The 26,160-nt window shown below is 37.2% G+C and overlaps 8 protein-coding genes and 2 long non-coding RNA genes across 21 annotated transcripts; 5 read left to right on the top strand and 5 right to left on the bottom strand.

Annotated features, from left to right (window-relative positions):
- Positions 1-8,799: 8,799 nt before the first annotated feature.
- LOC110842158 lies at positions 8,800-11,976 on the top strand. Of its 5 annotated transcripts, XR_004833852.1 has the most exons (11): positions 8,800-9,061; positions 9,145-9,291; positions 9,371-9,489; positions 9,569-9,814; positions 9,885-10,063; positions 10,128-10,200; positions 10,269-10,291; positions 10,358-10,519; positions 10,604-10,837; positions 10,920-10,958; positions 11,033-11,976. It is a non-coding gene; the product is annotated as an uncharacterized LOC110842158 (long non-coding RNA). The 5 variants fall into 5 exon arrangements; XR_004833853.1 differs by having other exon boundaries at positions 9,889-10,063; positions 10,128-10,291; XR_004833850.1 differs by having other exon boundaries at positions 10,128-10,291; positions 10,923-10,958.
- Positions 11,977-12,867: 891 nt separating this feature from the next.
- On the bottom strand, positions 12,868-13,464 carry LOC110863127 (histone H3). Its single transcript, XM_022112376.2, has one exon. It carries the CDS (start codon positions 13,403-13,405, stop codon positions 12,995-12,997), a length of 411 nt encoding a protein of 136 aa, XP_021968068.1. The 5' UTR covers positions 13,406-13,464; the 3' UTR covers positions 12,868-12,994.
- A 163-nt stretch (positions 13,465-13,627) lies between these two features.
- Positions 13,628-14,129, top strand: LOC110863132 (histone H2A). The gene has a single exon (XM_022112380.2). The coding sequence runs from the start codon at positions 13,703-13,705 to the stop codon at positions 14,078-14,080; it is 378 nt and encodes a 125-aa protein (XP_021968072.1). The 5' UTR covers positions 13,628-13,702; the 3' UTR covers positions 14,081-14,129.
- An 819-nt stretch (positions 14,130-14,948) lies between these two features.
- On the bottom strand, positions 14,949-15,452 carry LOC110863130 (histone H2B.3-like). The gene has a single exon (XM_022112379.2). It carries the CDS (start codon positions 15,388-15,390, stop codon positions 15,013-15,015), a length of 378 nt encoding a protein of 125 aa, XP_021968071.1. The 5' UTR covers positions 15,391-15,452; the 3' UTR covers positions 14,949-15,012.
- A 242-nt stretch (positions 15,453-15,694) lies between these two features.
- LOC110863134 (histone H4) lies at positions 15,695-16,146 on the top strand. The gene has a single exon (XM_022112382.2). It carries the CDS (start codon positions 15,763-15,765, stop codon positions 16,072-16,074), a length of 312 nt encoding a protein of 103 aa, XP_021968074.1. The 5' UTR covers positions 15,695-15,762; the 3' UTR covers positions 16,075-16,146.
- Positions 16,147-17,150: 1,004 nt separating this feature from the next.
- Positions 17,151-17,955, top strand: LOC110863126 (histone H1). The gene has a single exon (XM_022112375.2). The coding sequence runs from the start codon at positions 17,232-17,234 to the stop codon at positions 17,895-17,897; it is 666 nt and encodes a 221-aa protein (XP_021968067.1). The 5' UTR covers positions 17,151-17,231; the 3' UTR covers positions 17,898-17,955.
- A 604-nt stretch (positions 17,956-18,559) lies between these two features.
- On the bottom strand, positions 18,560-19,009 carry LOC110863133 (histone H4). Its single transcript, XM_022112381.2, has one exon. The coding sequence runs from the start codon at positions 18,941-18,943 to the stop codon at positions 18,632-18,634; it is 312 nt and encodes a 103-aa protein (XP_021968073.1). The 5' UTR covers positions 18,944-19,009; the 3' UTR covers positions 18,560-18,631.
- A 246-nt stretch (positions 19,010-19,255) lies between these two features.
- Positions 19,256-19,757, top strand: LOC110863129 (histone H2B.3-like). The gene has a single exon (XM_022112378.2). It carries the CDS (start codon positions 19,316-19,318, stop codon positions 19,691-19,693), a length of 378 nt encoding a protein of 125 aa, XP_021968070.1. The 5' UTR covers positions 19,256-19,315; the 3' UTR covers positions 19,694-19,757.
- Positions 19,758-20,294: 537 nt separating this feature from the next.
- On the bottom strand, positions 20,295-23,274 carry LOC110845767 (histone H2A). 6 transcript variants are annotated; one of them, XM_035847142.1, is made up of 4 exons: positions 21,537-22,877; positions 21,111-21,408; positions 20,807-21,027; positions 20,295-20,726 (listed from the first exon to the last, which is right to left on the bottom strand). In XM_035847142.1, the coding sequence occupies exons 2-4, from the start codon at positions 21,363-21,365 to the stop codon at positions 20,675-20,677; spliced, it is 528 nt and encodes a 175-aa protein (XP_035703035.1). In that variant the 5' UTR covers positions 21,366-21,408; positions 21,537-22,877; the 3' UTR covers positions 20,295-20,674. The 6 variants fall into 6 exon arrangements, with proteins under 6 accessions (XP_035703035.1, XP_035703029.1, XP_035703031.1 ...); XM_035847136.1 differs by having other exon boundaries at positions 21,698-22,877; XM_035847138.1 differs by having other exon boundaries at positions 21,111-21,828; positions 21,913-22,877.
- A 152-nt stretch (positions 23,275-23,426) lies between these two features.
- Positions 23,427-25,738, bottom strand: LOC110863135. 3 transcript variants are annotated; one of them, XR_004833856.1, is made up of 9 exons: positions 25,477-25,738; positions 25,247-25,393; positions 25,049-25,167; positions 24,724-24,969; positions 24,475-24,653; positions 24,247-24,410; positions 24,019-24,197; positions 23,701-23,934; positions 23,427-23,615 (listed from the first exon to the last, which is right to left on the bottom strand). It is a non-coding gene; the product is annotated as an uncharacterized LOC110863135 (long non-coding RNA). The 3 variants fall into 3 exon arrangements; XR_002549246.2 differs by having other exon boundaries at positions 24,019-24,180; XR_004833857.1 differs by having other exon boundaries at positions 24,019-24,180; positions 24,475-24,649.
- Between the last annotated feature and the right edge of the window lie 422 nt (positions 25,739-26,160).

The following is a 26,160-nucleotide window of genomic DNA, read 5'->3' as shown; positions in this document are numbered from 1 at the left end:
TCCCGACAATTTTGAGCAAGTTGGCAAAGTAATTAATGGACAATTTCCTGGAACCACAATTACCATTGGTACATTTCAGCATTTGGTTGTGCTGGTGAAGACAAAATTCAATTAGGCCACAGTTTTTTTTAATCAAGTTCATTTTCGTGTACTTGATTTGATTCCTGTCTCAGTAGAGAACAGACTTCCGGTGCCACTAACGATTCATTGGCATGGTTTGCATCAACAAAGAACTGTCGCCGCGGATGGGGCAGGTTAAATAGATATGCATAGATATATATATTCTATATCTATTCTGTGGCAGCTTTCGTCACCCAAGCCGACATACCACCCAATGGAAAGTACACTTACTGCATGTTTATTGAAGATGAGCCTGGAACTCATGTAACAATTAGATCAGAAGCTAAATCCTATTTGAATCATCGAGCTTCTAAATCACTATTTAATTGTGTGCCTAGATGTACCACGCTCATACACAAATCGATATTATTTGGATTCATGGGGCGCTTATCGCCAAAGATAACAATCCACTAATCTGGGCAAGGACGGGAGATGCGGCAAAATATCACTATGATGAAGAGCCGCTCCTAATTCTGGAACAACTTTATCATGAACCTATCACGAACTTTTTTTCGAATCTCTGACCACAGCAGGACTCCTGCTACGCAGAGTCTGATGATTAATGGTCAATCTTTCGGAGTGTGAGTGTAATACTTATAAGAATTATATTATTTTTTTCCTTATTCCTTATTCTCTTTTCCTTTATTTTTTTTTGATAACTGTGGCCTCTGCTCATGGGGTTTGAAATATGCAGGTGGCCAACCAGCAATTCTGACGCCAAAGAATACTCCGTTATCAGCGTGCAGCGAATGAAAACTTATCGATTTAGACTAATTAACTTGTCATCCGAGTTGCTGTTTAGATTTGAGATTGAGGACCATTCCATGGCTGTGATTGAGATGGACGGCATCCTTTGCGTTCCAGTTAAAGTTGACCACGTGGATATTCATACTAGACAAAGATATTCTGTCCTTGTCACGATGGATCAACCCGTAGGAAATTATCTCACCCAGATCGTACAAAATCCTGGACCAGGACCGTTGAATGGGGTCGCTATCTTGCATTATGAAAATTAGTGTTGTATTATTAAAAAACGTGCCCAGATAAACTTATCGGTGATAACCACTACTACAAACCTGTGCGCCAGCTTTGACCTGTTCGACGAGGTAAAGAACGACAACGCCAGTCAATTTGTCGAGGAGGTTTTTAGATTCTTCTGGGTATTTGTACAACCAGGCCTTTGATTTCGTCAACGTTCGACTTCCCGTCCCCTCGATCATGTAACTCATCAAACCACAATTTTTTAACCAGAGGAATAATTCAAATATTACAAATGATGAATTTGACCCGTTAAAAATCTTCATAGTGACACGAATCGCTTGATTTTGGTTTTAAACCAAAATTTTGTAATTGTGGGTGTGGTCATTAAAACTGACATAAAACAGGAATTTTTCCCAAAAATAATAATAAATTGAGCAAATACAAAACTATTACATGAAACGGATTAATTTTAGATTTTTTTATCAAAATAGTACAAATTCCAATTTTAAGTTCGGACTACACCCTTCATTACATAAAAAAGCGAGTTTAAAACCAAACAAGACGAAATTATTTTAAGTATACATTTTCACATGGTACGGACTTGAACCTGTCGTTACATTTAAATAGATAAAATCATCATTTTTAACGAGTGGAATAAACATCATACAATAAGATGAATTTTATATTTGGCCAATTAAAAACCTGCACAGTGACACGAATCGGTCCATTTAGGATTAAAACTCAAATATTGTGATGCGTGGGTGTGGTCGGAACTTCAAAAATTAACTCGGAATTCTAAATTTGTCTCCAATTAACTTAGGACTCGATGGCGAATCACCAAAATGATCAACATCAGCACATTTCTAATCATTTCTCGCTTCTAAATATTTGCATTCCTGCAAAATGCATCGTTTTCGTGATTTTATGCAAATAAAGTATTTTAACAACGATAATTTGTCAAAATTATCGTTGTGTGTATATTTTTTTTAATTGACAACTCCCTGCTCTACAAATTAGTCCTACAGAATTTTAAAATAAATTCCCAGAGCCGAGAGATGCTTAAAAATGTGCGGATTTTTACGTAAAATTATGAATATTTTAAAAATCAACACATTTCTGGGCTCTATGTTTATGTTTATATTTTATTTTAATAATATTTGAAACAAGACTAAATTTTAAAATACATTGTAACATGGTGAACATGAATCTGTACATTTCAATTCATAAAACAACAATTTCCAAATCGTAAAAGTCAACACAGTTTCAATAATTTCTCGATCCTGTATTATCTCGATCCCATATTTTGTATTATTTTATTTATATTTGACGTCAATTAGTTCTGGTCACACCATCACAAAATTTGCCTTTAACGTAGGATGGAAATGGATCTGTCACTAAACTTAAATATATTAAAACACAATTTTTTTTAAAGTGGAGTACAAATATTACAAAAGATGAATTTTACCGTTAAAAACCTTCACAGTGACACGACTCATTTCATTTTGGTTTAAAACTTAAATTTTGTTCTTGTGGGTGTGGTCAGAACTTAAGACTGACGTAAAACACATGTATGAAATTTGCGAAAGACGCTATCTCCCAATGAGCAAGTTTTACAGAGATATTTGCATGCAAACAGGAGAAAAAACGCAGCTAATTTGGAAAGTGTAAAATTTGTCGACTTTAAGACGCAATTCTCCTCTTCGGATGCAAATAATATTTCTGCGAAACATGCCCATTGGGAGATCGCGTCATTAGAAAATTTCATACTAATCGAGTTTGTGCTCGATTGAGACTAATTTGCTTAAAATCGGAGAGCATTCGCTGGGAGACCTCAATTGCTTGTGAGGTGTACTTCAAGACGTAAATATGCTTCAAATCTGTGGTGACTTACCATCTTTGCAGATCGGCTGACTTTAGCTGCGTTACGTTATTCTGGTATAAAGAAATTGCATGGACCAAGAATGTCAATCATGGGTTCTTAATGAGTAAAATAGATCAACAAGTAAATATTGGGATATTTTAATTAGTTAACAACTATTTTTATTAGATATGTAATTAATTTCGCATGTAAATTTCGATTATAAAGACATGTACGATACACGTACATCTTCATGGAAATAAATTAATTACAATATTAACCTTGCGACATTTTAATATCGATAAAATTTCAAAACCATTTACGAGGCTCTTAAGTTGTAAACATTTAATGAAATTGTACAGAAACTATTACACTTTGTTGATTAAGAGTAACATATTTGTATAGATTTTTATACATTTTTCACTTTGGCGAAAGTGTACATTTAAATTCAATCTTTTGTTCTTTAGTAAAAATATTTATTACATAGTTTAGAGTTTGTAATAAAACACATGCACTTTTAGAAAATTAGAACTAAAGTATTACTGATACGAGCGCTAAAATTAGTTGTTTCATTAGAATGTAATTTTGACTTAAAAATCTCTGTTAAAAAATCGAGTGCAAAATTATAATGCAAATAATAAAACATTCTAATAATAATTTGCCATTCACTTAAATGTTTGAAATTGCATTTTTGCCTTCTATTTGGGACCGACTATACTCTGCAAATGAGAAGCTTCACAAAATAATCAAATTTTGCACAACTCGAGTTCCAAAAATGTAACATTTCATAATTTAATAAATACATTCCACCATTAGATGACGAATCCAAATCCAAAAACAAAAATTATATCGTATATCCTAAAGTTTTATAGAACAAGGTATCCTATTTTTACTTCAGAAAGCCAAAATGTAACAGTGAGAATGAAAATTAGGATCACATGCCACCTGAATTTCTTATTGAAATACAAATTTCTTAATTGTTGATTTTAGCCCTCAGAAGTTAACAATGGGTAACTTGTTCTATAAACATTTAGGATATACTATACAATTTTTGTTTTTGGGTTTGGATAATCGTACCTAATTGTGGAATATATTTATTAAATTATGAAATGTTACATTTTCGGAACTCGAGTTTTGCAAAATATTTAGTATTTTGTGAATTTGCTTCTCATTTACAGAATAGTCGTTCACATAAAGAATGAAAATACATTTACGATAACAAAAATTTTGGAAAGACCATATTCTAAAAATTCACTTGAAGAGAAAATTCATTTGAAATTTTCAGAAATTTAAAAATTTTGGACTATAAATTTATCAAGGTAAATAAATTCGTGAAAATGCAAATGAGAAATTTGTACTCAAATGGCACGTTGATTTTAAACCATGCACTTATTCGCCACAAAGTTTAACTGGAAATATTGATTCCTTTATGAAACTAACCTGTTGCTGCATGGAAATTAACGTAACTCGCTGTAAAAAAAATATTAACGCCGAGACGTCTCAAGAGTAGCATCAGTTCCAAAAATAGGGCACAGATGCATTTCTGTTCATTGACTTTGTAATTAAATGATAAATTTCGGGTGAAATTAATTATCTTGTTGGTTCCACCCACTTTTACACCACGTCTCAATGTACACAATGTTATTAGACAAAGTCGTAGTCGAGGTTCATAATTAAAATTGTTAAAATTTTGAAAAGTTAATTGAGTTCTCTTGATCTAACCGTCACAATAGATCAATATTTTGCTCAAATTGATTTCCTATGCGATGAGAGAAAACGTAGTGCAAGGTGAAAAATGTGGCGTCATGGGACGCCACGAAGTGAAGTATTCACATGCATAAATCCTTCTTAGAAATATTGTGTTCAGTCGCAACGAGCTCAATAAATTACCAATAAAATTGGTGCACATTGGTTAACGTCTCGCTGAGTCCTCACCAAATTCATAAAAATTGTTTGTACTCATTTCTCGGCTCCGGGAATTTCTTTTAAATTTCTCGACAAGCTTGTAGAGCAGGTCGTTAAAATTGGAGATCTTAATGAGATTTTTCCCGCAGGGTATTGTGTTTGCATATTTATCCGAATCGTGTGATTAAGTTCGTGATTTGATATAACACCAAAAATTTGCACATCTGGAAAAAATAAACATTTTTCATCCAAATATGTACTTATCCTGGAAATATTTATGAATTTAACATATGCAAAAAATCGTATGAAATGACATTACTTTTCATTTTTGTTTGTAATTTAAGGATAAATTGCAATAAAATTAATACGCGTGTAAATTTTCTGGGAACAGTGAAGAACTGAAGTTTACAAACTTATCTATAGCTTATAAAATCTGTAAATAAATTTGAATTTGAATATTTAAATGTTATGAAATATTTTAGACGAATGAAAATTTTGATTTCAAGAACATTTGATTTAACATTTTGAATTTTCATAAATTTAATTTAGACTATAAATTTACTCAAGTAAATGAATTGGTTGCAAATGAAAAGTTATTCGGATTATTTTCTTCCTGAAGTGAGTAGCAAACTGGCAAAAATCCAACGAGATAGAAATTTTATTACAAGGATTGTACGGCACACGTTTTGCTACAAAGATAATTTTATAGTTGCACAATTTCAATTTTGACATTTGTTGGAAAAGATGTAAAACGACATTTTTTGTGCATAATTAAGTGCTAGAATTCGAGTAAAGTTAATTATCTTGCTAGTTCCACCCACTTTTAGACCACTCAACGTGAGCCCTTAATAAGTTTCATGCACGTGTAGTAAATACTCTAATTTATTAAAATCTCAAATTTCCCAAGGTTAAAATGTATAAAATTAAGAAAATTCTACTCAAATGCCACGTTAATTTTAAAACATTCGATATAAAGTTTAGCTGGAAATAAATGATTTACTCATTTCATGAAGCTCACCATGCATCTGTTGCTGCATGCAAATTAATGTAAATCTTTGGAAATAAAATATTGACACCGAGCCGTTGCAAGAGCAGCATTTGTTCCAAAAAGTGGTGTAAAACTGCATTATTTTTGAAGAGTGAAGCTTTAGACTTTATCGATGAATCACTTATCAACATATTTGTTTTCGGGAAGAAATAATCTCAAGCCCGTTTTCATAAGAATATACATGAAAGCTTTCTCTAATTTGACTTTGACCATTTCTAGCACCGTTCTACAGGGAAATTCAGATCCTGTCGTTCTTTTTGGATCAGAGGTTGGTGTGAAATTGTCGTCTATATTTGAATTTAGAGTATTGATTAATGACTAATATTTAAATGTTTCTATTTCCTCGAGAAATCTATCAAACTGAATGTGGACGACATGATTAAAGGTTTCGGGACAAATCAGTACATTTGCAACCTGGAATACGTGGGTGTTTTATTATTAATTTTCAAAAGGTATGTTCCGCACTGTTTCTGACCAAACTTTTGATGAAATAACAAACTTCAAATACTTTTAGGATGCTGTGATTTTTTTCAGTTCTGTAGGTTAACATTAACACTAGCAATAACTCATTAAAATTTACCTCGAAAATATGCCAAAATTTACGACTTGATTTCATTATCATCCGAAAACCGTTTTCCCCTGATGTTTTTCTTTAAGTTTCGAAACGAATAATAATCACTAAGGGACAAGTCTGGACTGCACGGGGCGTGGTTTGTGCAGGTAAAGCGATTTTCGTCTGCACTAACCCTCGCAAAAAGCCAGGTATGAGGTGGCGCGTTGTCGTCTAAAAAAAGGCCAACTCTTTATTTTGACCCCACGTTTCTTTTCAACCGGAGGACGCAGTTCCTTCGGGGTTCCTGCATACACGGCCCCATTTATTGCAGTATTACCAGCAATAAATTTTATAAGGAGGGGACCTTTGGTATCCTTGAAAATGGTCATCATCAATTTTTTTGTCAGATTTTTGCACTTTTCAATTCACGGGCGGTGGCAACCCCTCGTGCTTCCAATGAGGGAATTATTATTTGGTCACCGGGTCATAATAGTAAACCCAAGTACCATATGCAGCTAATAAAATATTGAGCAGGTTCCAGTTTTCATTTAATAGGTTAAAATTTGCATTGCAAAAGTCGCCTCGATCCTGTTTGTGAGATGCCGAAAGCAATTTTGGTACCCAACGGACGGAAACCATTTTCATACCTAAGTCTTCAGTTAACATGGAACAAATTGCTGGTTTTGGAACACCCATCTCATCTGCTATATAGGACAGTTTCAATCGCGGATCTCTCATTATTGGTTCCTCTAGTTTCCGGAGCCTTTCTGTGGAAGAAGCGGATTTTGAGCGTCCTTGCGACTTTTTGCCCGAGACCTCGTTTCGCCATCATTAAAAATTATTGACCCAATTTAATTTGTGTTTTGTGTTGGGCAGTTTTCATTGTACATTTTAAGCATTCAACCATAAATCTGCGACACGTATTGCCCATCCAGCATTAAAAATTAAATCACACTACTATATTTAATTTGCAAATCTAGCATTTTTTTCGTCGAGGTAAAGTTTGCCGATTTATTGCTAGTGTTTATGTTAACCCACAGAGTTGAAAAAAATCACAGCCTCCTAAATGTATTTGAAGTTTGTTATTTCATCACAATTTTGGTCAGAAACAGTGCGGAACATACCTTTTGAAAATTAATAATAAAACACCTACGTATATCCGGAAACACCGACCGAAAACGTTCAAACTTTTATCGACGCGGTCAGAAATTTAAAAATTGAATAATTACCAAATGTGTAATATCTAAAACGAATGGCAAATAAATATTTTTATGAAACACAACTTCCAAATTTTATTTATCGGTTAAAATTGATGCTTGCGAGATAATCGTTGCATGAAAATTCTGAGTTGCTTTTCTCAAGTGATGCTTTTTAACCACACATGCCTGGATCTACTTAAAACATAACACGAAGAATGTACATACACTGCTTACCAAAGTTTGGTAATCGATCATTAATCACAACTTACAAATTTTGATGGAGGCCAATTGCCTAATTTGAAGACTATTAGAAAATGTACAAAAGAAGAAAAATTAAGATTTTGCTGATAGAGTTATACTTCGACATTTTTTATGCAATTCAATTTAGCATGAAATTATATGTACACAAATAAAACATGGCATTTATAAATATATTTTAAAATGTTTCAAAAAGCAGTCGAAGATTACAAATTTAGTCAGATTCGTGTCATTTATTAAATGACAGATTAGATGTTCCAAAACTTTTTCTGTAAGGAAATTGTCTAATTAAAAATGATTTTCGCGAAAAAGTGAGATTTTGACCATTTGTCATTTTTTCGCAAATATCATCCTTATTTTTAATTAGACAATTCCTTTGAAAAAGTGATTAACTACGTCTAATCTTTATGCCTTTGAAAGAAGACTTGTGAAAAATTATGTATGTCATTTTCCTATCAATTGATGTTGTTTAATATTATTATCCTAGTGTCATCCTTGTTAAAGTTGCGTTGAAACGTTTAAAGTTTTATTGGCTCATTCGATAAGTACGTGCATAATAAAATATTACAATCTAACTGTTTGCTCCGCTTCGGTGGTAATAAAAATCATGTTAAATACTTTTGTGTGTGTACAATAAATAATTGCAATTCATATGCATAGAATAATAGGAATCCTATAATTGTATTCATACCACACAACTAGATTTCATAAGCTTATCGATGAATCACTTATCAGCATGTCGGTTTTCAGCAAAAAATAATCTCAAGTTTTCATAAGAAATATGCATGAAAACTTTCTCCAATTTGATTTTGCTCTAGTTCAACGTCGAAAAAGTCTCATCATGAGATTCTCATGCCAAAGCCAGGTTTGTTTAACAGGCGGCAGTTGAGCAGCAGTTTTGTGCCGGTGTGGATTTTAACAAAATTTTTGTTTAGTTTGCTAAATAAATATCGTTGAACTCGTTAATTTAGAATTATTTTCAAATTTCAAAGTTTATTGTGCATCAATCACATTGTGCAATAATGCCTCCCCACTCGCTGAACCTTGACATGAAGACGGTAAAAAAGCAGGTCGTTCGGAAGTACACAATTGCAGACTGCAATTTGCAGTCGACGAGGTTTAGCAAAAACTGTGAAATGGTAAGTAATAAAATAATTCAAGCTGGTGATTAATTACACACATTAAATTTATTGCTTATTTGACGAGTTAATTGTTTATGCAGGATGTCCGAGCTCAATTTTGCCTTAAACCATGTAAAAGTTGATATTCAGAACTTATCGGATTATTCTGCACTATCGTTTGAGTAAAGAGAATTATACGATACTTATCTCCTTTGCAAGACCTATTTCGATAATGGAGAATATTTGAGGTGAGCTGATTCTTAATTTTTTAAGTATTTTTTAAATTGTGCATTGTTTGGTGTGACTATAATTTAATTTAATTACCAGGTGTGCATTTGTCGCTGAACCATTTTCCAAGTTGTGTCCAATTCTGCGATTTTTGCGTTTTTATTCTCTGTTTTTGGATTGTGAAAAGAAACGGTTGGAAAGCATGAGTGAACTTACAGGTAGGAAAAGGAATTGCCTTGCTATGCAAAAAAGTATGTTATAATTTGATGTAATTAAGATATATGATTAAATTGATAGCTGTTCTGTCGGATCCAAAACAATGGGACAATCGAGAGAATTGACAAACAAAATACTAGCTTCGTATGATGAGAATATTGATCCACAAGATTACGACCCCTATGATTTATACCTCCTGGGAATGATTAACCGACGACTTGAAGACACTGATGTATCAACAGATTATCTGATGGCGTCTATATCTTCGAATAACTATATTTGGGGGCATGGGTGGAGTTGGCCTTTCTAATTATGGATAGGAAGCGGGTAATTAGTTTAATGCAATGTGTAATATCGATTTTATAATCATTCGTGTTATAATTTTGAATTATTTCAGTTAGGTTATTGGAGCAAACACTACCCAATTGTTGGATGAAGTACTTCTTTGTCGGCCACATCTCTTCAAAGCTTCACATGAACGAGAAAGCACTTCGGACTTATTTTGCACTTCAAAAGTCTGGGTTTCATAACAGCGTGTATATTAAAACATTGCTATTGCGTATCATAATGTACAACGTAAGGAAATAATTTAATATAAAATGCCAATTGCGATTTTGATTTTTAAACTTTTTTTAAAAAGGTGTTGATGAGAGGCGATTGATATTCGATTTAGAGGACAGATTGGATGAAATGGATCTTTATTCGAATATGCTGTATGTAAAACTAGAAAAATACTTCCTGCTAGTTTAGCAAACAAGTCTGTTGAAATCGATAAATATAGGGTGGAAACATGTTGCATCATAGGTAAGCTTTTTTACAGTTTAAACAGGATAATTCAAAGACAATTAAATAGTTCAACCATTTAAACAGGTAACTTGCACAGTCTAAAGAGAGAACATCCCAAAGCAATAGAGTATTTTGAAAGAGCTCTAATTCACCCCTACTACTTATCGGCTTGGACTCTTATGTGTCGTGAGTTTATGGAGTTAAAGAATTCCAATGCCGCGATCCAATGTTATAGAGAAGCTGGTGGTAATTCAAATTTTTCTAATGTTTTCGTTTTTGATGTTATCAGGGTTGGATGATGTCATTTAAGTGTTTGTTTTATATTTTTAGAAGTGAACAAGCACGATTATCGACCTTGGAATGGACTTGGACAGACCTACGACATATTAAACATGTCTGGTTACATAAGCAAGCGCATCGTATGCGACCGAATGATAGTAGATTACTAATTGCTCTTGGTGAAGCTTACGAGAAACTGGACAGGCCTCGATGTGCTGGTAAATGTTACGAGAGAGCAAGACAATTGGGTGATGATGAAGGATTGGCCATTCTAAATTTGGCAAAGTAATTATTTAAATTTATTTGTATACACTTTGTTAATTAATTAACATGACGGTATTATGTAACATTGGTATGTTTTTTCAAGAAGAATGCTGAAGGGCACTGATCCAGAGAATTCCCTGAGGTATTAAAACTATAAACTTATTTCCTACATATATTTTCTTATTACAGAAAATTTGAGTTGTCATTTTCGTTTAGGTAAAAGATGAAGCCGTAGTACTCCTGGTCCAATTAGCCTTGAAACTACCGGGCCATGAAACACGAGAAATTATTGGATTTGGATGGGGGTGGAATTATAAATGTCGAATGTCTATGTGAAACGTGCCCATTGGGGAGATCGTGTGGAGTTCGACTCCACCAAAGTCCATCACAAGCTGCTGACATCTCAAACTGAGAACATCTCTCAAAATTCAAATACAACTAACTCATCATCAACTACGCCGAGCGAGTGGGTGCGGGTGCCCCCGTCTACTTGGCCGCCGAAGTCCTCGAGTTGGCTGGAAACGCTGCTCGAGACAACAAAAAGACCAGGATCATCCCCCGTCACCTCCAACTCGCCATCCGAAACGACGAGGAGTTGAACAAGCTGCTCTCCGGGGTCACCATCGCCCAGGGAGGTGTCCTTCCCAACATCCAAGCCGTCCTTCTCCCCAAGAAGTCGGAAAAGAAGTCCGCCTAATTCCTCAGCTTTCACAAATCTACACGCTCAAAACCCAACGGCCCTTTGAAGGGCCACCACATTATCCAAAGAGCTCAAAAAATAATCCAGTACTAACATAATTGCACTTTATTCGTTCATGCTCAACTTTGCTTCATCAATTATTTTCATGCGTTTATTTGTTGACGAGAAATTTCAACAAAGTAGTGCAGTTAGTTAATGATGTAAAATAAAATGAAACGGGTGGATGGATGAGGAATTATTTTTCCTTGTGCCTTCAAAGCATTTATTTATGTACTTTTACAATTGAAATCAGTAATTTCGCCCTCCTGCAATTTATGTATGCAATGATTAATACCCCGTAGTTTAGTTATGATTGATTTCTAATCAGACTTGTGGATAATATTAAGGTAGCCCAAAAAAGACTCGAACATGTTTTACATAAGTTTTTAACATTGTATAAATACATGCAAATTGGATGTCATCGCTGCAGTCTCGTCAAAATTTCATAATTATTTGCATGCATTAAGTAATAGACAAACTTGAAACATCTATGAAATTATCATGCGAATTGGTTAACGGAACGGATCAAGAATTATTTATTTTCAGCTTACAAAATTTAATCTCACTCTGCCTCAATTTTAATGAGTTGAATAATAAACAGTGATTGCAAAATCATAAATCATACATTGATTTTAACCGAAATTTGCACGGTTAAAATTTCTGTTTTGTGTGAAAATCGTTGCATGAAAATGTTGACTAACTTTTGTCAAAAACCATTTTTTGTATAGTTGCATGCCGATGCATGAATAAAGTAAAATATTATATTATTAAATGATGGATTAGATTTGTATCGTCGCTGATAAATAAACTTAAAGAAATTGTAAGATTTAATTCACTGCAAGATATGAAATATTGCCTTCATCTTGATGTTTTCTATCATCTTACTTTGGAGCATATTTTATTACAAATTTCATATTTTTGGAATTAATATTAAACGAATCATTAGTTATTTTATGCATTCCCTTCTCAACATCGAAGTCGACAAAATGAGAACATTTAAATGATTTTTGTCTCCATTCATGCAAATATACCATTTCGAGCATTTAAGTAAATTAGTATTATTACAGTGGTTAATAATAATTAGAGATTTGTGAAAAAACAATGAAAAAACTAAATTTATCGCATATATTATATTTCGAAATGGTGAGTTCGGCGTGTGAATATTGAGAAGATGCAAGACGATATTGTACATGCATTGCCTTTCGTATAAAATGGGCATTTAGGCACGATCGTTAGACAATACTGTCTCAACTTAAAAGTTCCAATCATCAGAATTTCGATCAAATTCTCACAGCAACAACCACAAATCAAATACTGTAAGAGAAAGTAAGCATGCATCATATTTATTATCATCATCATTGACTGCTGTTTGGAAAAAGTGGTGGCCCTTAAAAGGGCCGTTGGGTTTTTTTTGTGACGTGTTGGATGACAACAACAGTTTAGGCACGTTCTCCACGGATTCGACGAGCAAGTTGGATGTCCTTGGGCATGATGGTGACCCGCTTGGCGTGGATGGCGCACAAGTTGGTGTCCTCAAAGAGACCAACCAAGTAGGCCTCGGACGCCTCCTGCAAAGCCATGACAGCAGAGGATTGGAATCGGAGATCCGTCTTGAAATCCTGAGCGATTTCTCTCACGAGTCGTTGGAAGGGGAGCTTGCGGATGAGAAGCTCAGTGCTCTTTTGGTAACGACGGATTTCTCGGAGGGCGACGGTTCCGGGCCTGTAACGATGAGGTTTCTTGACACCTCCGGTCGCAGGGGCACTCTTCCTGGCAGCCTTGGTGGCGAGCTGCTTGCGGGGGGCTTTCCCTCCAGTGGATTTACGAGCAGTTTGCTTGGTACGAGCCATTCCTGTTTGTTTGTAGATTTGAGTTGTTCTCAAGAGGAAGATGAGACAGCGAGTGATGAAGTTTTCCGTTTGGACTGCTGGTTTTATAGAGAAGGGCTGAGTTCTGAGCGAGAAAGAGGATTGGTTTGTGAGCGGCAGTGAAAGCCCGCTCGCTCCTCAGAACTCAAGAGGTCTGCTCAGCAACTCAGCCCGTTGGTATAAATTCAAGCTCGACTCCAACAAAGTCCATACCAAGCTGCTCACATCTCATTCTGAGAACATCTCTCAAGTTCCAAAAACAACAAGCAACTCATCATCATGTCTGGCCGTGGCAAGGGAGGAAAGGTGAAGGGAAAGGCAAAGTCCCGATCCAGCCGTGCAGGACTCCAGTTCCCAGTGGGTCGTATCCATCGTCTCTTGAGGAAGGGGAATTACGCCGAGCGAGTGGGTGCGGGTGCCCCCGTCTACTTGGCTGCGGTTATGGAGTACTTGGCCGCTGAAGTCCTCGAGTTGGCTGGAAACGCTGCCCGAGACAACAAAAAAACCAGGATCATCCCCCGTCACCTCCAACTCGCCATCCGAAACGACGAGGAGTTGAACAAGCTACTCTCCGGGGTCACCATCGCCCAGGGAGGTGTCCTTCCCAACATCCAAGCCGTCCTTCTCCCCAAGAAGTCGGAAAAGAAGTCCGCCTAATCACAAATCTACACGCTCAAAACCCAACGGCCCTTTTAAGGGCCACCACATTATCCAAAGAGCTCAAAAAATAATCCAGTACTAACATAATTGCACTTTATTCGTTCATGCTCAACTTTGCTTCATCAATTATTTTCATGCGTTTATTAGTTGATGAGAAACTATTCAACAAAATAAATAGTGCAGTTAGTTAATGATGTAAAATAAGATGAAACGGGTCTTTACCTTCATTTTCAGAGCATTTACTGTTACAATTGAATCAGGAATCTCATCCTCGTCAAATTTATACGATGAATAATAATGCTCCTTTATAGTTTGGTTACGATTGACTTCGAGTCAGGCTTGTACAAGATAACCTCTAACCGGAATAATACTCGTTATGTTTTACGCAAGATTTTTAGCACTTTATATGGATTTTCCATGCAGATTTTATAAATATATCGCTGCAAATACGTATCTCTCATGCTCATCAAAATTTCATATAATTACTTATTTGTATGCACTGACCAAATTGTGAGTAGCACAAAAAAGTTGCAACGTTTATGAAATTATCTTGTAAAATTTATTAACGGAACGGATGTTGACGCACATAAATGTGATGTAATAAATTTTTATAAGAAATAAACCAAACTTATTTTCAGCTTCTTTAGATAATAATCGGGTCAAAATGCAATCTCACTCTGCCTCAATGTTATGAACAAGTCGAATAATAAAATACTGCTTATATAATCATGATAATCAAACTAGACTGAATTTTGTCCTTGTTTTTAGCAACATTACATGACCTCAAATTTGCGTCAATAAATTGTGCAACATGACCATCAATCATAAATAAATGCAGGTAATTTTTTTAGCTCTTTGGAAAAAGTGGTGGCCCTTAAAAGGGCCGTTGGGTTTTTTTTGTGAAAGTTGTGGGTCAGTCAGGTCATAGTCTACTTGGAGGAGGTGTATTTGGTGACAGCCTTGGTGCCCTCAGAGACGGCGTGCTTGGCGAGTTCTCCTGGGAGGAGGAGTCGGACGGCCGTCTGGATTTCCCGAGAGGTGATGGTTGACCTCTTGTTGTAATGGGCCAGGCGGGAGGACTCGGAGGCGATCCGCTCGAAAATGTCGTTGACGAAAGAGTTCATGATGGACATGGCCTTGGAGGAGACGCCGGTGTCGGGGTGGACCTGCTTGAGGACCTTATAGATGTACACGGCGTAGGACTCCTTCCTCTTGCGGTGTCGCTTCTTCCCGTCCCCCTTTGGTAAGTTCTTGGACTTGGACACGGCCTTCTTTCCCGCAGCCTTTCCTCCGGTTTTGGGTGGCATCTTGAAAAGTTGTAGTTTGAGATCTGCTTGGACTGAATTCAGAAAGTAGAATGATGATGGGACCGAGGCACGACGAACCTTTTATATGCGGAGGCTGAGTTGTGAGCTGAGTTGTGGAGAACTCAACAGAGTTGTGGAGAAAATGGAGGGAAAATCTTGTGTTGAGTTGCTGAGAGACTTGTTGGGTTCTCACTTGCGACTTGCGAGGGAACTCGAGTGGAGAGAAGAGAGAGGAGGAAAAAGTCTACCCGGTTCATCAACGTCCGCACTCGCTCTCGAGGTGTGTATATAACCAATCTCATTTCGGTCAGTGTGCATCACTCGTCAACTCTACACTTTTTGGAATCCTACTTCTCATTCAAGTAATTCAAAATGACTGGTCGTGGCAAGGGAGGAAAGGGACTCGGCAAAGGAGGCGCCAAGAGACATCGTAAAGTCTTACGTGACAACATCCAAGGAATCACCAAGCCTGCCATCCGTCGTCTTGCTCGCCGTGGGGGTGTCAAGCGTATCTCTGGCCTTATTTACGAAGAGACCCGTGGAGTCCTCAAGGTCTTCCTTGAAAACGTCATCCGAGACGCCGTCACCTACACCGAGCACGCCAAGAGGAAGACGGTCACCGCCATGGACGTCGTCTATGCCCTCAAGCGACAAGGCCGCACCCTCTACGGATTCGGCGGTTAAACTGATCTCGTCCCTTCATCAAGCCCACCTTATCAACATCTTATAACCCAACGGCCCTTTTAAGGGCCACCACATTTTCCAAAGAGCTTAATCAATATATCTACGTTGTAATACATACATGATATGATGATGTGTTTAATTATTATTGCACTGGTCAAGTTTATAATAAGAGATTATGCGATTTATCGGATAAAGACTCGTAAATTCAGCATAGTGATCACTGATCACACTGTATGCTGTTAAAGTTTGCACGGATTGATTTAATTTACGATTCTTGGCTTTTTGTCGGTTGATAATTATGGAGGAAAGAACGACATAAAATTAAAATTTGTATGAAAAATAAATACAAACTGAAATGGTTCTCAAAATTGCATTACTGCAGTGTTTGAGTGAAAATCTAATAAATTTTGCATACATGAATATCATTGATGATGATGCAGTTAATTATTATTTGCACTACCGTGTGAGGGGACAGAAAATGTCCCCACGGTTATTTGATGTCCGCATCGTTGACCCATGCTATACAAACCCCTCCCTTCTCTGTTCTAAAATGTTAATGTTCCCACACCTTCGAAGACCGTTGTGCAAGTGCCTCCAAATTTTGACATTAATTGTGATGCGAGAGTTTATTGAGAGAGCTCATAATTTCATCAGGTTCATTATATTGGTTTAATGTGGGAGACACATTCACATTTCACATAATTAAATTTCACTATACGGTAAAAGTGGAGACAGATCAATGGATGACTTATCAAAATTACAAATAATTTACATGATGGTTGCTTAATGACATGCATTCGAAGATTTGTATTAACTGCAAAGTAAAGTAGTCCGATACGATTTCAACTACCAATTCATAACACCATACGCATACTTCATACGCATACAAGCAAATATCACACAAGGCAAGCTACATGATAAAATCCCTCCATCCATAAAGTTCTCACTTTTTCCCTCCATGCAAGAAATCTTGCCCACAACTCAACCGCCACTCTGGCAACTCAGGAGGGAAAGCAGCCGCCCCGAGTACGTCGGCACTCTCGTATCTCCATCCCCTTATAAACTCAGTCTCAATCTCAAACTTGCCTCATCCTGCGTCAACCACTGCTGTCTCTCTCACTGAAAGAAAAATCATCAAAAACAACAAACTGATCATCATGTCCGAAGAAGCTGCGACTGCCGCTCCAGCGGCCACTCCCGCTCCTGCGAAGAAAGGCAAGGCTCCCAAGAGTCCGAAGAAGGCTGGCGCTGCAAAGCCAAAGGGGGCGAAGGCAGCTGCGTCTCATCCACCAACTACGCAAATGGTCATCAACGCGGTCAAGTCCCTCAAGGAAAGGAATGGCTCTTCTCTACAAGCAGTCAAGAAGTTCATCGCTGACACCTACAAGGTTGACACCACCAAGCAAGCCACCTTCATTCGCAAAGCCATTACGAAATTGGTTGAGACGGGAAAACTGACCCAAACCAAGGGAACTGGGGCAAGTGGATCCTTCAAAATTCCCGTCGCTGCGAAGGCTGCTGCTGGGGAGAAGAAGGCCAAGTCTCCAAAAAAGAAGACCACCAAACCCAAGAAAGCTGCTTCCCCAAAGAAGAAGGCCGCCCCCAAGGCGAAGAAAGCTGCATCTCCAAAAAAGAAGGCAGCTGCCAAGCCAAAGAAGGCTAAGGCCGCAGCATCTTCTCCAGCCGCACCCAAACCTGCTGCTGCTAAGCCCAAGAAGTCTCCAAAAGCCAAGGCACCAAAGGTCAAGCTTCCCAAGGCGAAGAAAGCAAAGTCCCCCAAGAAGGCGAAGCCAGCCAAGAAAGCTGCCCCCAAAAAGGCTTAAACATCATCCTCTCTTCTGACAACAAACTTTAACCCAACGGCCCTTTTAAGGGCCACCACTTTTTCCAAAGAGCTATGGTTTAATTATCGTCCTGTTTTTCATAATTTTCAGCTAATAACTAGAGATGAATCGAGCACAATGGAAATATTTTGCTGAAAACTTAATTTACTTTCAATTGGTAGCAAAACGGAAAGCTATTCATTCAAAACATTGCTTGTTAAACCATTCGACAATTATTAATGATGACAAATGAGCTGTGTGATTGCGACAATGGTCATTGGTCACCAACAAAATGGTAGACGAGCCTCAACCATTCGCCCGTTTGCAAAAATCCTTGTACCCACAAATGCATATATGAGCGATCTTGTAAGGATTGCTATTCCATGACAAATGTGATGCTTTCCCTCCAACCCCTTCGTTCGCATGACAAAATCGCCATTGCCATAATATTTAAATGCATAATCATCAATGACTCAAACGTTAGTCATGTATGCAAAATTTATTAGATTTTCATCATTTACATCACAGCAAAGTAATTTTGAGAACCATTTCAGTTTGTATTTATTTTTCATACAAATTTTAATTTTATGTCGTTCTTTCCACATCATCATATCATGTATGTATTACAACGTAGATATATTGATTAAGCTCTTTGGAAAATGTGGTGGCCCTTAAAAGGGCCGTTGGGTTATAAGATGTTGATAAGGTGGGCTTGATGAAGGGACGAGATCAGTTTAACCGCCGAATCCGTAGAGGGTGCGGCCTTGTCGCTTGAGGGCATAGACGACGTCCATGGCGGTGACCGTCTTCCTCTTGGCGTGCTCGGTGTAGGTGACGGCGTCTCGGATGACGTTTTCAAGGAAGACCTTGAGGACTCCACGGGTCTCTTCGTAAATAAGGCCAGAGATACGCTTGACACCCCCACGGCGAGCAAGACGACGGATGGCAGGCTTGGTGATTCCTTGGATGTTGTCACGTAAGACTTTACGATGTCTCTTGGCGCCTCCTTTGCCGAGTCCCTTTCCTCCCTTGCCACGACCAGTCATTTTGAATTACTTGAATGAGAAGTAGGATTCCAAAAAGTGTAGAGTTGACGAGTGATGCACACTGACCGAAATGAGATTGGTTATATACACACCTCGAGAGCGAGTGCGGACGTTGATGAACCGGGTAGACTTTTTCCTCCTCTCTCTTCTCTCCACTCGAGTTCCCTCGCAAGTCGCAAGTGAGAACCCAACAAGTCTCTCAGCAACTCAACACAAGATTTTCCCTCCATTTTCTCCACAACTCTGTTGAGTTCTCCACAACTCAGCTCACAACTCAGCCTCCGCATATAAAAGGTTCGTCGTGCCTCGGTCCCATCATCATTCTACTTTCTGAATTCAGTCCAAGCAGATCTCAAACTACAACTTTTCAAGATGCCACCCAAAACCGGAGGAAAGGCTGCGGGAAAGAAGGCCGTGTCCAAGTCCAAGAACTTACCAAAGGGGGACGGGAAGAAGCGACACCGCAAGAGGAAGGAGTCCTACGCCGTGTACATCTATAAGGTCCTCAAGCAGGTCCACCCCGACACCGGCGTCTCCTCCAAGGCCATGTCCATCATGAACTCTTTCGTCAACGACATTTTCGAGCGGATCGCCTCCGAGTCCTCCCGCCTGGCCCATTACAACAAGAGGTCAACCATCACCTCTCGGGAAATCCAGACGGCCGTCCGACTCCTCCTCCCAGGAGAACTCGCCAAGCACGCCGTCTCTGAGGGCACCAAGGCTGTCACCAAATACACCTCCTCCAAGTAGACTATGACCTGACTGACCCACAACTTTCACAAAAAAAACCCAACGGCCCTTTTAAGGGCCACCACTTTTTCCAAAGAGCTAAAAAATGATGCTCGCATCTATAATCGCATGTATTTTCATTTTCGTCGATTTATTTATTCATTGTTGAACTGACTCACGTCGATGTCATTCACATACAAAATTGAGATCATGTTGTAACACTGCTAAACACTAAAATGCAGTCGAATTGGATTATTAAGATAGATATATACAATGAAATGTTTTTTTCGCGCTCTAACGATTTTCAAGTTAGATACCTTAAAAGTTGCGTAAAATTGAGTAGATCAAAAATCCGTAATAAAATTGGGGGGCCCATTGGTGGATTTTGAGATCTACGCAAAAATGTGCGAATTTTTTGCTAAGTTTGGACTTTCATTCAAACTCGTCCAAATTTTCTCAAATATCGCGGGAAATAATTTTAAAAATTATTTTACACTCGAATTTGGCCGCTGCCTCGATTTCGGACCCCAATTTTCCTATGTATTAAAGTTTGCAAAATAATTGCATTTTCCGTATTTCGTGACCGCGACATTGCAGAATAGAATTCAATTTCAAGAACATATCAAGGCCAGCCGAATGTATTTATTTATGTAAATGTTGTACGTCTTTCTCTTATATTTAGCTATTCATAAACTTAACTGAACCTATTGTTTCTTCGAAATATGAAAATCTGAGGGCTAAATTAAGGCAAGTTACATACATATCTAGCATTACGAAGAGCATGATTTTTATATTGCTTTGCTACAATCATAATATTTTACTACTATGTAAAAATTAATACATTTATGTAATTCATAAATTGATTACTACATTACAAATATGAAGTGAATAGACTTTTATAGCCAATATTTTAACCAGGCTGCTAAAATTACAAGTGATTACATTAAATGAAAGACCTATTTTAAGCATTCCAAGTAGCGTTAGCATAATCTCTGAGCTCAGCTATATTCCTTTAGAGTCGCATGTGCCACCAATCTGCTCACGAATAATACTCCTGTAAAACAAAATCTGGAATCTGAACATATCAAATTTCATATTAGGTAATTTACTCTCCTAAATTTCTCAGAAACTTACCACTTTAAATATTCCCACGCTACATCAAATAGTACTTGACATCTTGGCATTACGAAATGCGTCTCGCAAATTTCGGCACAATTATCCTTCGTAATATTTTCCACCACGTGGATCAAACACTGGTCCAAAAATTCGTCCCGTAAGAATTTGTCACAGAGCGACAGCACCTCCAAGAGCAGGTTAATTTCGAGGGTGGTGTCAATTTCACAAAAGTAAATGACCTAAATATGCCCATAACAAGATAAATGTCTCATTTTAAAAATATGGCATGCAAAATCGGCATAATTTTCCGTTCTCTTCGTACCACGATAAATTCCTTCACTGCTTCGAGAGACGTTTCCTCTGGAAGAGAGATCGTATTGGGGTCAAGACTTCCGAGATTTTCTTGGTGCCGAAATATGTTTCTGAATTCTTCAGAGGCCGCACAGAGCATGCATTTGTGAAGGAACAGCTTCCGGTCACCTACTGAAAATGCAGCATCCACATGTTCGCCAGATTCGTACTGTTCGTAAAGTCTGTGAGCGAGACTGAAACCGGAAATATGCTTGGGAGGAGGCATGCTGAGAATGTGTGGACCGAGTGAATTGTAATAGGTGTAGAATCTAGATTGTTAAAAAGTCTCAATTTTAAAATCTTGAAAGATTGTGTGACTAGATTTGGAGAAAGTGAGAGACATGCGAGATTTGAATAAGTCTGATTTATGTAATTGAAGTCATAAATTCAGAAATACCTGTATGCTCAAAATTGTAAAGAAATGAATCTATCCTTATTTGACAATTTACGAAAGATGTCAACGTTCGTTTGAAAAAAAATTAGGAAGATACCACACCTTTAATCGTCCAAATCAATTTTTGGACGATATTGCAATAATAACTAAACTAATACACTAACCAATAACGTGTCGACAATCTAAAAAAACAATAAGTACAGAGAGTCGCTTTTGCTGCTGGTGACAAATTTGTCGTTCTGTTGCACTGGACATGACAGCTCAGCCGACGAAGACCGTTACAAGCTGCGTCAACCTTTAGCATTCCAAATTGATTTTTATGTACATATGTACAAATTGGCAAATTCCAAAATATATGGTTGATTTCTGTCTTACTTACCGTATTAACGTCAAGAATTGTAAGGATTACCAGGACCAAAATGGTCAACCAAAAAATTGCTTTCATTTTCGATATTTTTTTTTTCGTTTACAAAAACTTATAGATACAATTCAGGGGTATGTAATGAATCAATTTTGCGTAGCATGGGCATATAGGTCTACGGATCATTCGCTTAAATACCCCCCAAACATTGTATAATATTTAAATTTGAATTTATTTAAATTCAAGTTCATACAAAGAGTTTGTATGAACTGCATTTGTTTGTAATTCTAAGAAATATCTCGAATCCCACGTGCCTTGTCATTAATTATATTTCCATGAAACAAGTCAAGGTTTGTTATAACCTTGTTATGATTATGCAATCACTTTATTATTCAACTGCTAAAATTGAGGCAGAGTGAGATTGCATTTTGACTCGATTATTGTCTAAATAAGCTGAAAATATATAATTCTTCATCCGTTCCGTTAACCAATTTAACATTATAATTTTATCAATTTTTGTCTGCTACCCAATGAACACAAACATGTATATGAAATTTTGACGAGAGCCTGCACAGACGACACCCATGAATTTGAATGAATTGGTAGAATGCTAAAAATCCTGTATAAAACATGAACGAGTACTATGAAGGAACGTATTATTATTTTTAAATAAAAAAATAACTTATACGATAGTAAATTTTACTATCGTATAAAGGAGGAGGATGAAATTACTGATTTCATTTGTAACAGTAAATGCTCTGGAAATGAACAAGGAAAAATAATGACCTTTTCATCTTTTTGTACATCATTAGTACTAATTGCGCTATTTTGTTGCCAATAATTTCTAAAAAATGAAACTTTGATGAAGCCAAGTTGAGCATGATGAACGAAGAAAGCGCATGGTCATAATAATGCATTTTTTGAGCTCTTTGGATAATGTGGTGGCCCTTAAAAGGGCCGTTGGGTTTTGAGCGTGTAGATTTGTGATTAGGCGGACTTCTTTTCCTTCTTCTTGGGGAGAAGGACGGCTTGGATGTTGGGAAGGACACCTCCTTGAGCGATGGTGACCCCGGAGAGCAGCTTGTTCAACTCCTCGTCGTTTCGGATGGCGAGTTGGAGGTGACGGGGGATGATCCTGGTCTTTTTGTTGTCTCGGGCAGCGTTTCCAGCCAACTCGAGGACTTCAGCGGCCAAGTACTCCATGACGGCAGCCAAGTAGACGGGGGCACCCGCACCCACTCGCTCGGCGTAGTTGCCCTTCCTCAGAAGACGATGGATACGACCCACTGGGAACTGGAGTCCTGCTCGGCTGGATCGGGACTTTGCCTCTCCCTTCACCTTTCCTCCCTTGCCACGGCCAGACATGATGACGATGAGTTGGTTGTATTTGAATTTGGAGAGATGTTCTCAGTTTAAGATGTCAGCAGCTTGTGATGGACCGCTTCATCTTTCACCTAAAAGCAAATGACAATTCAAATTTTTTGTAATAAGAAAATGAATATAGGAAATAAGTTTATAGTTTTAATACCTCAGGGAATTCTAAGCATTTGAGTGCATGCTTATGAGAACTTTCGAAGTCCTTCTTTGTAAAGTAGTAATTGGACAATAAAATGTGGGGTTTTCCTTGTTCATCTCGATCTGCCACATTCTGCGCATCCTTTTCATTTAAATACTCCAAATATGCTCTGCATGCTTTCTCTGGATCAGTGCCATTCAGCATTCTTTATGAAAAAACATACCAATGTTACATAATACCGTCATGTTAATTAATTAACAAAGTGTATACAAATAAATTTAAATAATTACTTTGCCAAATTTAGAATGGCCAATCCTTCATCATCACCCAATTGTCTTGCTCTCTCGTAACATTTACCAGCACATCGAGGCCTGTCCAGTTTCTCGTAAGCTTCACCAAGAGCAATTAGTAATCTACTATCATTCGGTCGCATACGATGCGCTTGCTTATGTAACCAGACATGTTTAATATGTCGTAGGTCTGTCCAAGTCCATTCCAAGGTCGATAATCGTGCTTGTTCACTTCTAAAAATATAAAACAAACACTTAAATGACATCATCCAACCCTGATAACATCAAAAACGAAAACATTAGAAAAATTTGAATTACCACCAGCTTCTCTATAACATTGGATCGCGGCATTGGAATTCTTTAACTCCATAAACTCACGACACATAAGAGTCCAAGCCGATAAGTAGTAGGGGTGAATTAGAGCTCTTTCAAAATACTCTATTGCTTTGGGATGTTCTCTCTTTAGACTGTGCAAGTTACCTGTTTAAATGGTTGAACTATTTAATTGTCTTTGAATTATCCTGTTTAAACTGTAAAAAAGCTTACCTATGATGCAACATGTTTCCACCCTATATTTATCGATTTCAACAGACTTGTTTGCTAAACTAGCAGGAAGTATTTTTCTAGTTTTACATACAGCATATTCGAATAAAGATCCATTTCATCCAATCTGTCCTCTAAATCGAATATCAATCGCCTCTCATCAACACCTTTTTAAAAAAAGTTTAAAAATCAAAATCGCAATTGGCATTTTATATTAAATTATTTCCTTACGTTGTACATTATGATACGCAATAGCAATGTTTTAATATACACGCTGTTATGAAACCCAGACTTTTGAAGTGCAAAATAAGTCCGAAGTGCTTTCTCGTTCATGTGAAGCTTTGAAGAGATGTGGCCGACAAAGAAGTACTTCATCCAACAATTGGGTAGTGTTTGCTCCAATAACCTAACTGAAATAATTCAAAATTATAACACGAATGATTATAAAATCGATATTACACATTGCATTAAACTAATTACCCGCTTCCTATCCATAATTAGAAAGGCCAACTCCACCCATGCCCCCAAATATAGTTATTCGAAGATATAGACGCCATCAGATAATCTGTTGATACATCAGTGTCTTCAAGTCGTCGGTTAATCATTCCCAGGAGGTATAAATCATAGGGGTCGTAATCTTGTGGATCAATATTCTCATCATACGAAGCTAGTATTTTGTTTGTCAATTCTCTCGATTGTCCCATTGTTTTGGATCCGACAGAACAGCTATCAATTTAATCATATATCTTAATTACATCAAATTATAACATACTTTTTTGCATAGCAAGGCAATTCCTTTTCCTACCTGTAAGTTCACTCATGCTTTCCAACCGTTTCTTTTCACAATCCAAAAACAGAGAATAAAAACGCAAAAATCGCAGAATTGGACACAACTTGGAAAATGGTTCAGCGACAAATGCACACCTGGTAATTAAATTAAATTATAGTCACACCAAACAATGCACAATTTAAAAAATACTTAAAAAATTAAGAATCAGCTCACCTCAAATATTCTCCATTATCGAAATAGGTCTTGCAAAGGAGATAAGTATCGTATAATTCTCTTTACTCAAACGATAGTGCAGAATAATCCGATAAGTTCTGAATATCAACTTTTACATGGTTTAAGGCAAAATTGAGCTCGGACATCCTGCATAAACAATTAACTCGTCAAATAAGCAATAAATTTAATGTGTGTAATTAATCACCAGCTTGAATTATTTTATTACTTACCATTTCACAGTTTTTGCTAAACCTCGTCGACTGCAAATTGCAGTCTGCAATTGTGTACTTCCGAACGACCTGCTTTTTTACCGTCTTCATGTCAAGGTTCAGCGAGTGGGGAGGCATTATTGCACAATGTGATTGATGCACAATAAACTTTGAAATTTGAAAATAATTCTAAATTAACGAGTTCAACGATATTTATTTAGCAAACTAAACAAAAATTTTGTTAAAATCCACACCGGCACAAAACTGCTGCTCAACTGCCGCCTGTTAAACAAACCTGGCTTTGGCATGAGAATCTCATGATGAGACTTTTTCGACGTTGAACTAGAGCAAAATCAAATTGGAGAAAGTTTTCATGCATATTTCTTATGAAAACTTGAGATTATTTTTTGCTGAAAACCGACATGCTGATAAGTGATTCATCGATAAGCTTATGAAATCTAGTTGTGTGGTATGAATACAATTATAGGATTCCTATTATTCTATGCATATGAATTGCAATTATTTATTGTACACACACAAAAGTATTTAACATGATTTTTATTACCACCGAAGCGGAGCAAACAGTTAGATTGTAATATTTTATTATGCACGTACTTATCGAATGAGCCAATAAAACTTTAAACGTTTCAACGCAACTTTAACAAGGATGACACTAGGATAATAATATTAAACAACATCAATTGA

Source organism: Folsomia candida, unplaced genomic scaffold, assembly GCF_002217175.1.
Source record: "Folsomia candida strain VU population unplaced genomic scaffold, ASM221717v1 Fcan01_Sc001, whole genome shotgun sequence".
In the NCBI taxonomy this organism is placed as follows: domain Eukaryota; kingdom Metazoa; phylum Arthropoda; class Collembola; order Entomobryomorpha; family Isotomidae; genus Folsomia; species Folsomia candida.
The sequence above is the reverse complement of the archived record's forward strand: the minus strand, read 5'-3'. Positions and strand labels throughout refer to the sequence as shown.

Excerpts from the sequence above, each read along its gene's own strand:
- LOC110863127 (XM_022112376.2), bottom strand. The coding sequence starts at position 13,405 with ATGGCTCGTACCAAGCAAACTGCTCGTAAATCCACTGGAGGGAAAGCC.
- LOC110863132 (XM_022112380.2), top strand. The coding sequence starts at position 13,703 with ATGTCTGGCCGTGGCAAGGGAGGAAAGGTGAAGGGAAAGGCAAAGTCC.
- LOC110863130 (XM_022112379.2), bottom strand. The coding sequence starts at position 15,390 with ATGCCACCCAAAACCGGAGGAAAGGCTGCGGGAAAGAAGGCCGTGTCC.
- LOC110863134 (XM_022112382.2), top strand. The coding sequence starts at position 15,763 with ATGACTGGTCGTGGCAAGGGAGGAAAGGGACTCGGCAAAGGAGGCGCC.
- LOC110863126 (XM_022112375.2), top strand. The coding sequence starts at position 17,232 with ATGTCCGAAGAAGCTGCGACTGCCGCTCCAGCGGCCACTCCCGCTCCT.
- LOC110863133 (XM_022112381.2), bottom strand. The coding sequence starts at position 18,943 with ATGACTGGTCGTGGCAAGGGAGGAAAGGGACTCGGCAAAGGAGGCGCC.
- LOC110863129 (XM_022112378.2), top strand. The coding sequence starts at position 19,316 with ATGCCACCCAAAACCGGAGGAAAGGCTGCGGGAAAGAAGGCCGTGTCC.
- LOC110845767 (XM_022092270.2), bottom strand. The coding sequence starts at position 21,365 with ATGCCTCCTCCCAAGCATATTTCCGGTTTCAGTCTCGCTCACAGACTT. Across the intron at positions 21,028-21,110 it reads CAGTGAAGGAATTTATCGTG|GTCATTTACTTTTGTGAAAT; the intron begins GTACGAAGAGAA and ends GGGCATATTTAG. Across the intron at positions 20,727-20,806 it reads GCGTGGGAATATTTAAAGTG|GAGTATTATTCGTGAGCAGA; the intron begins GTAAGTTTCTGA and ends TTTGTTTTACAG.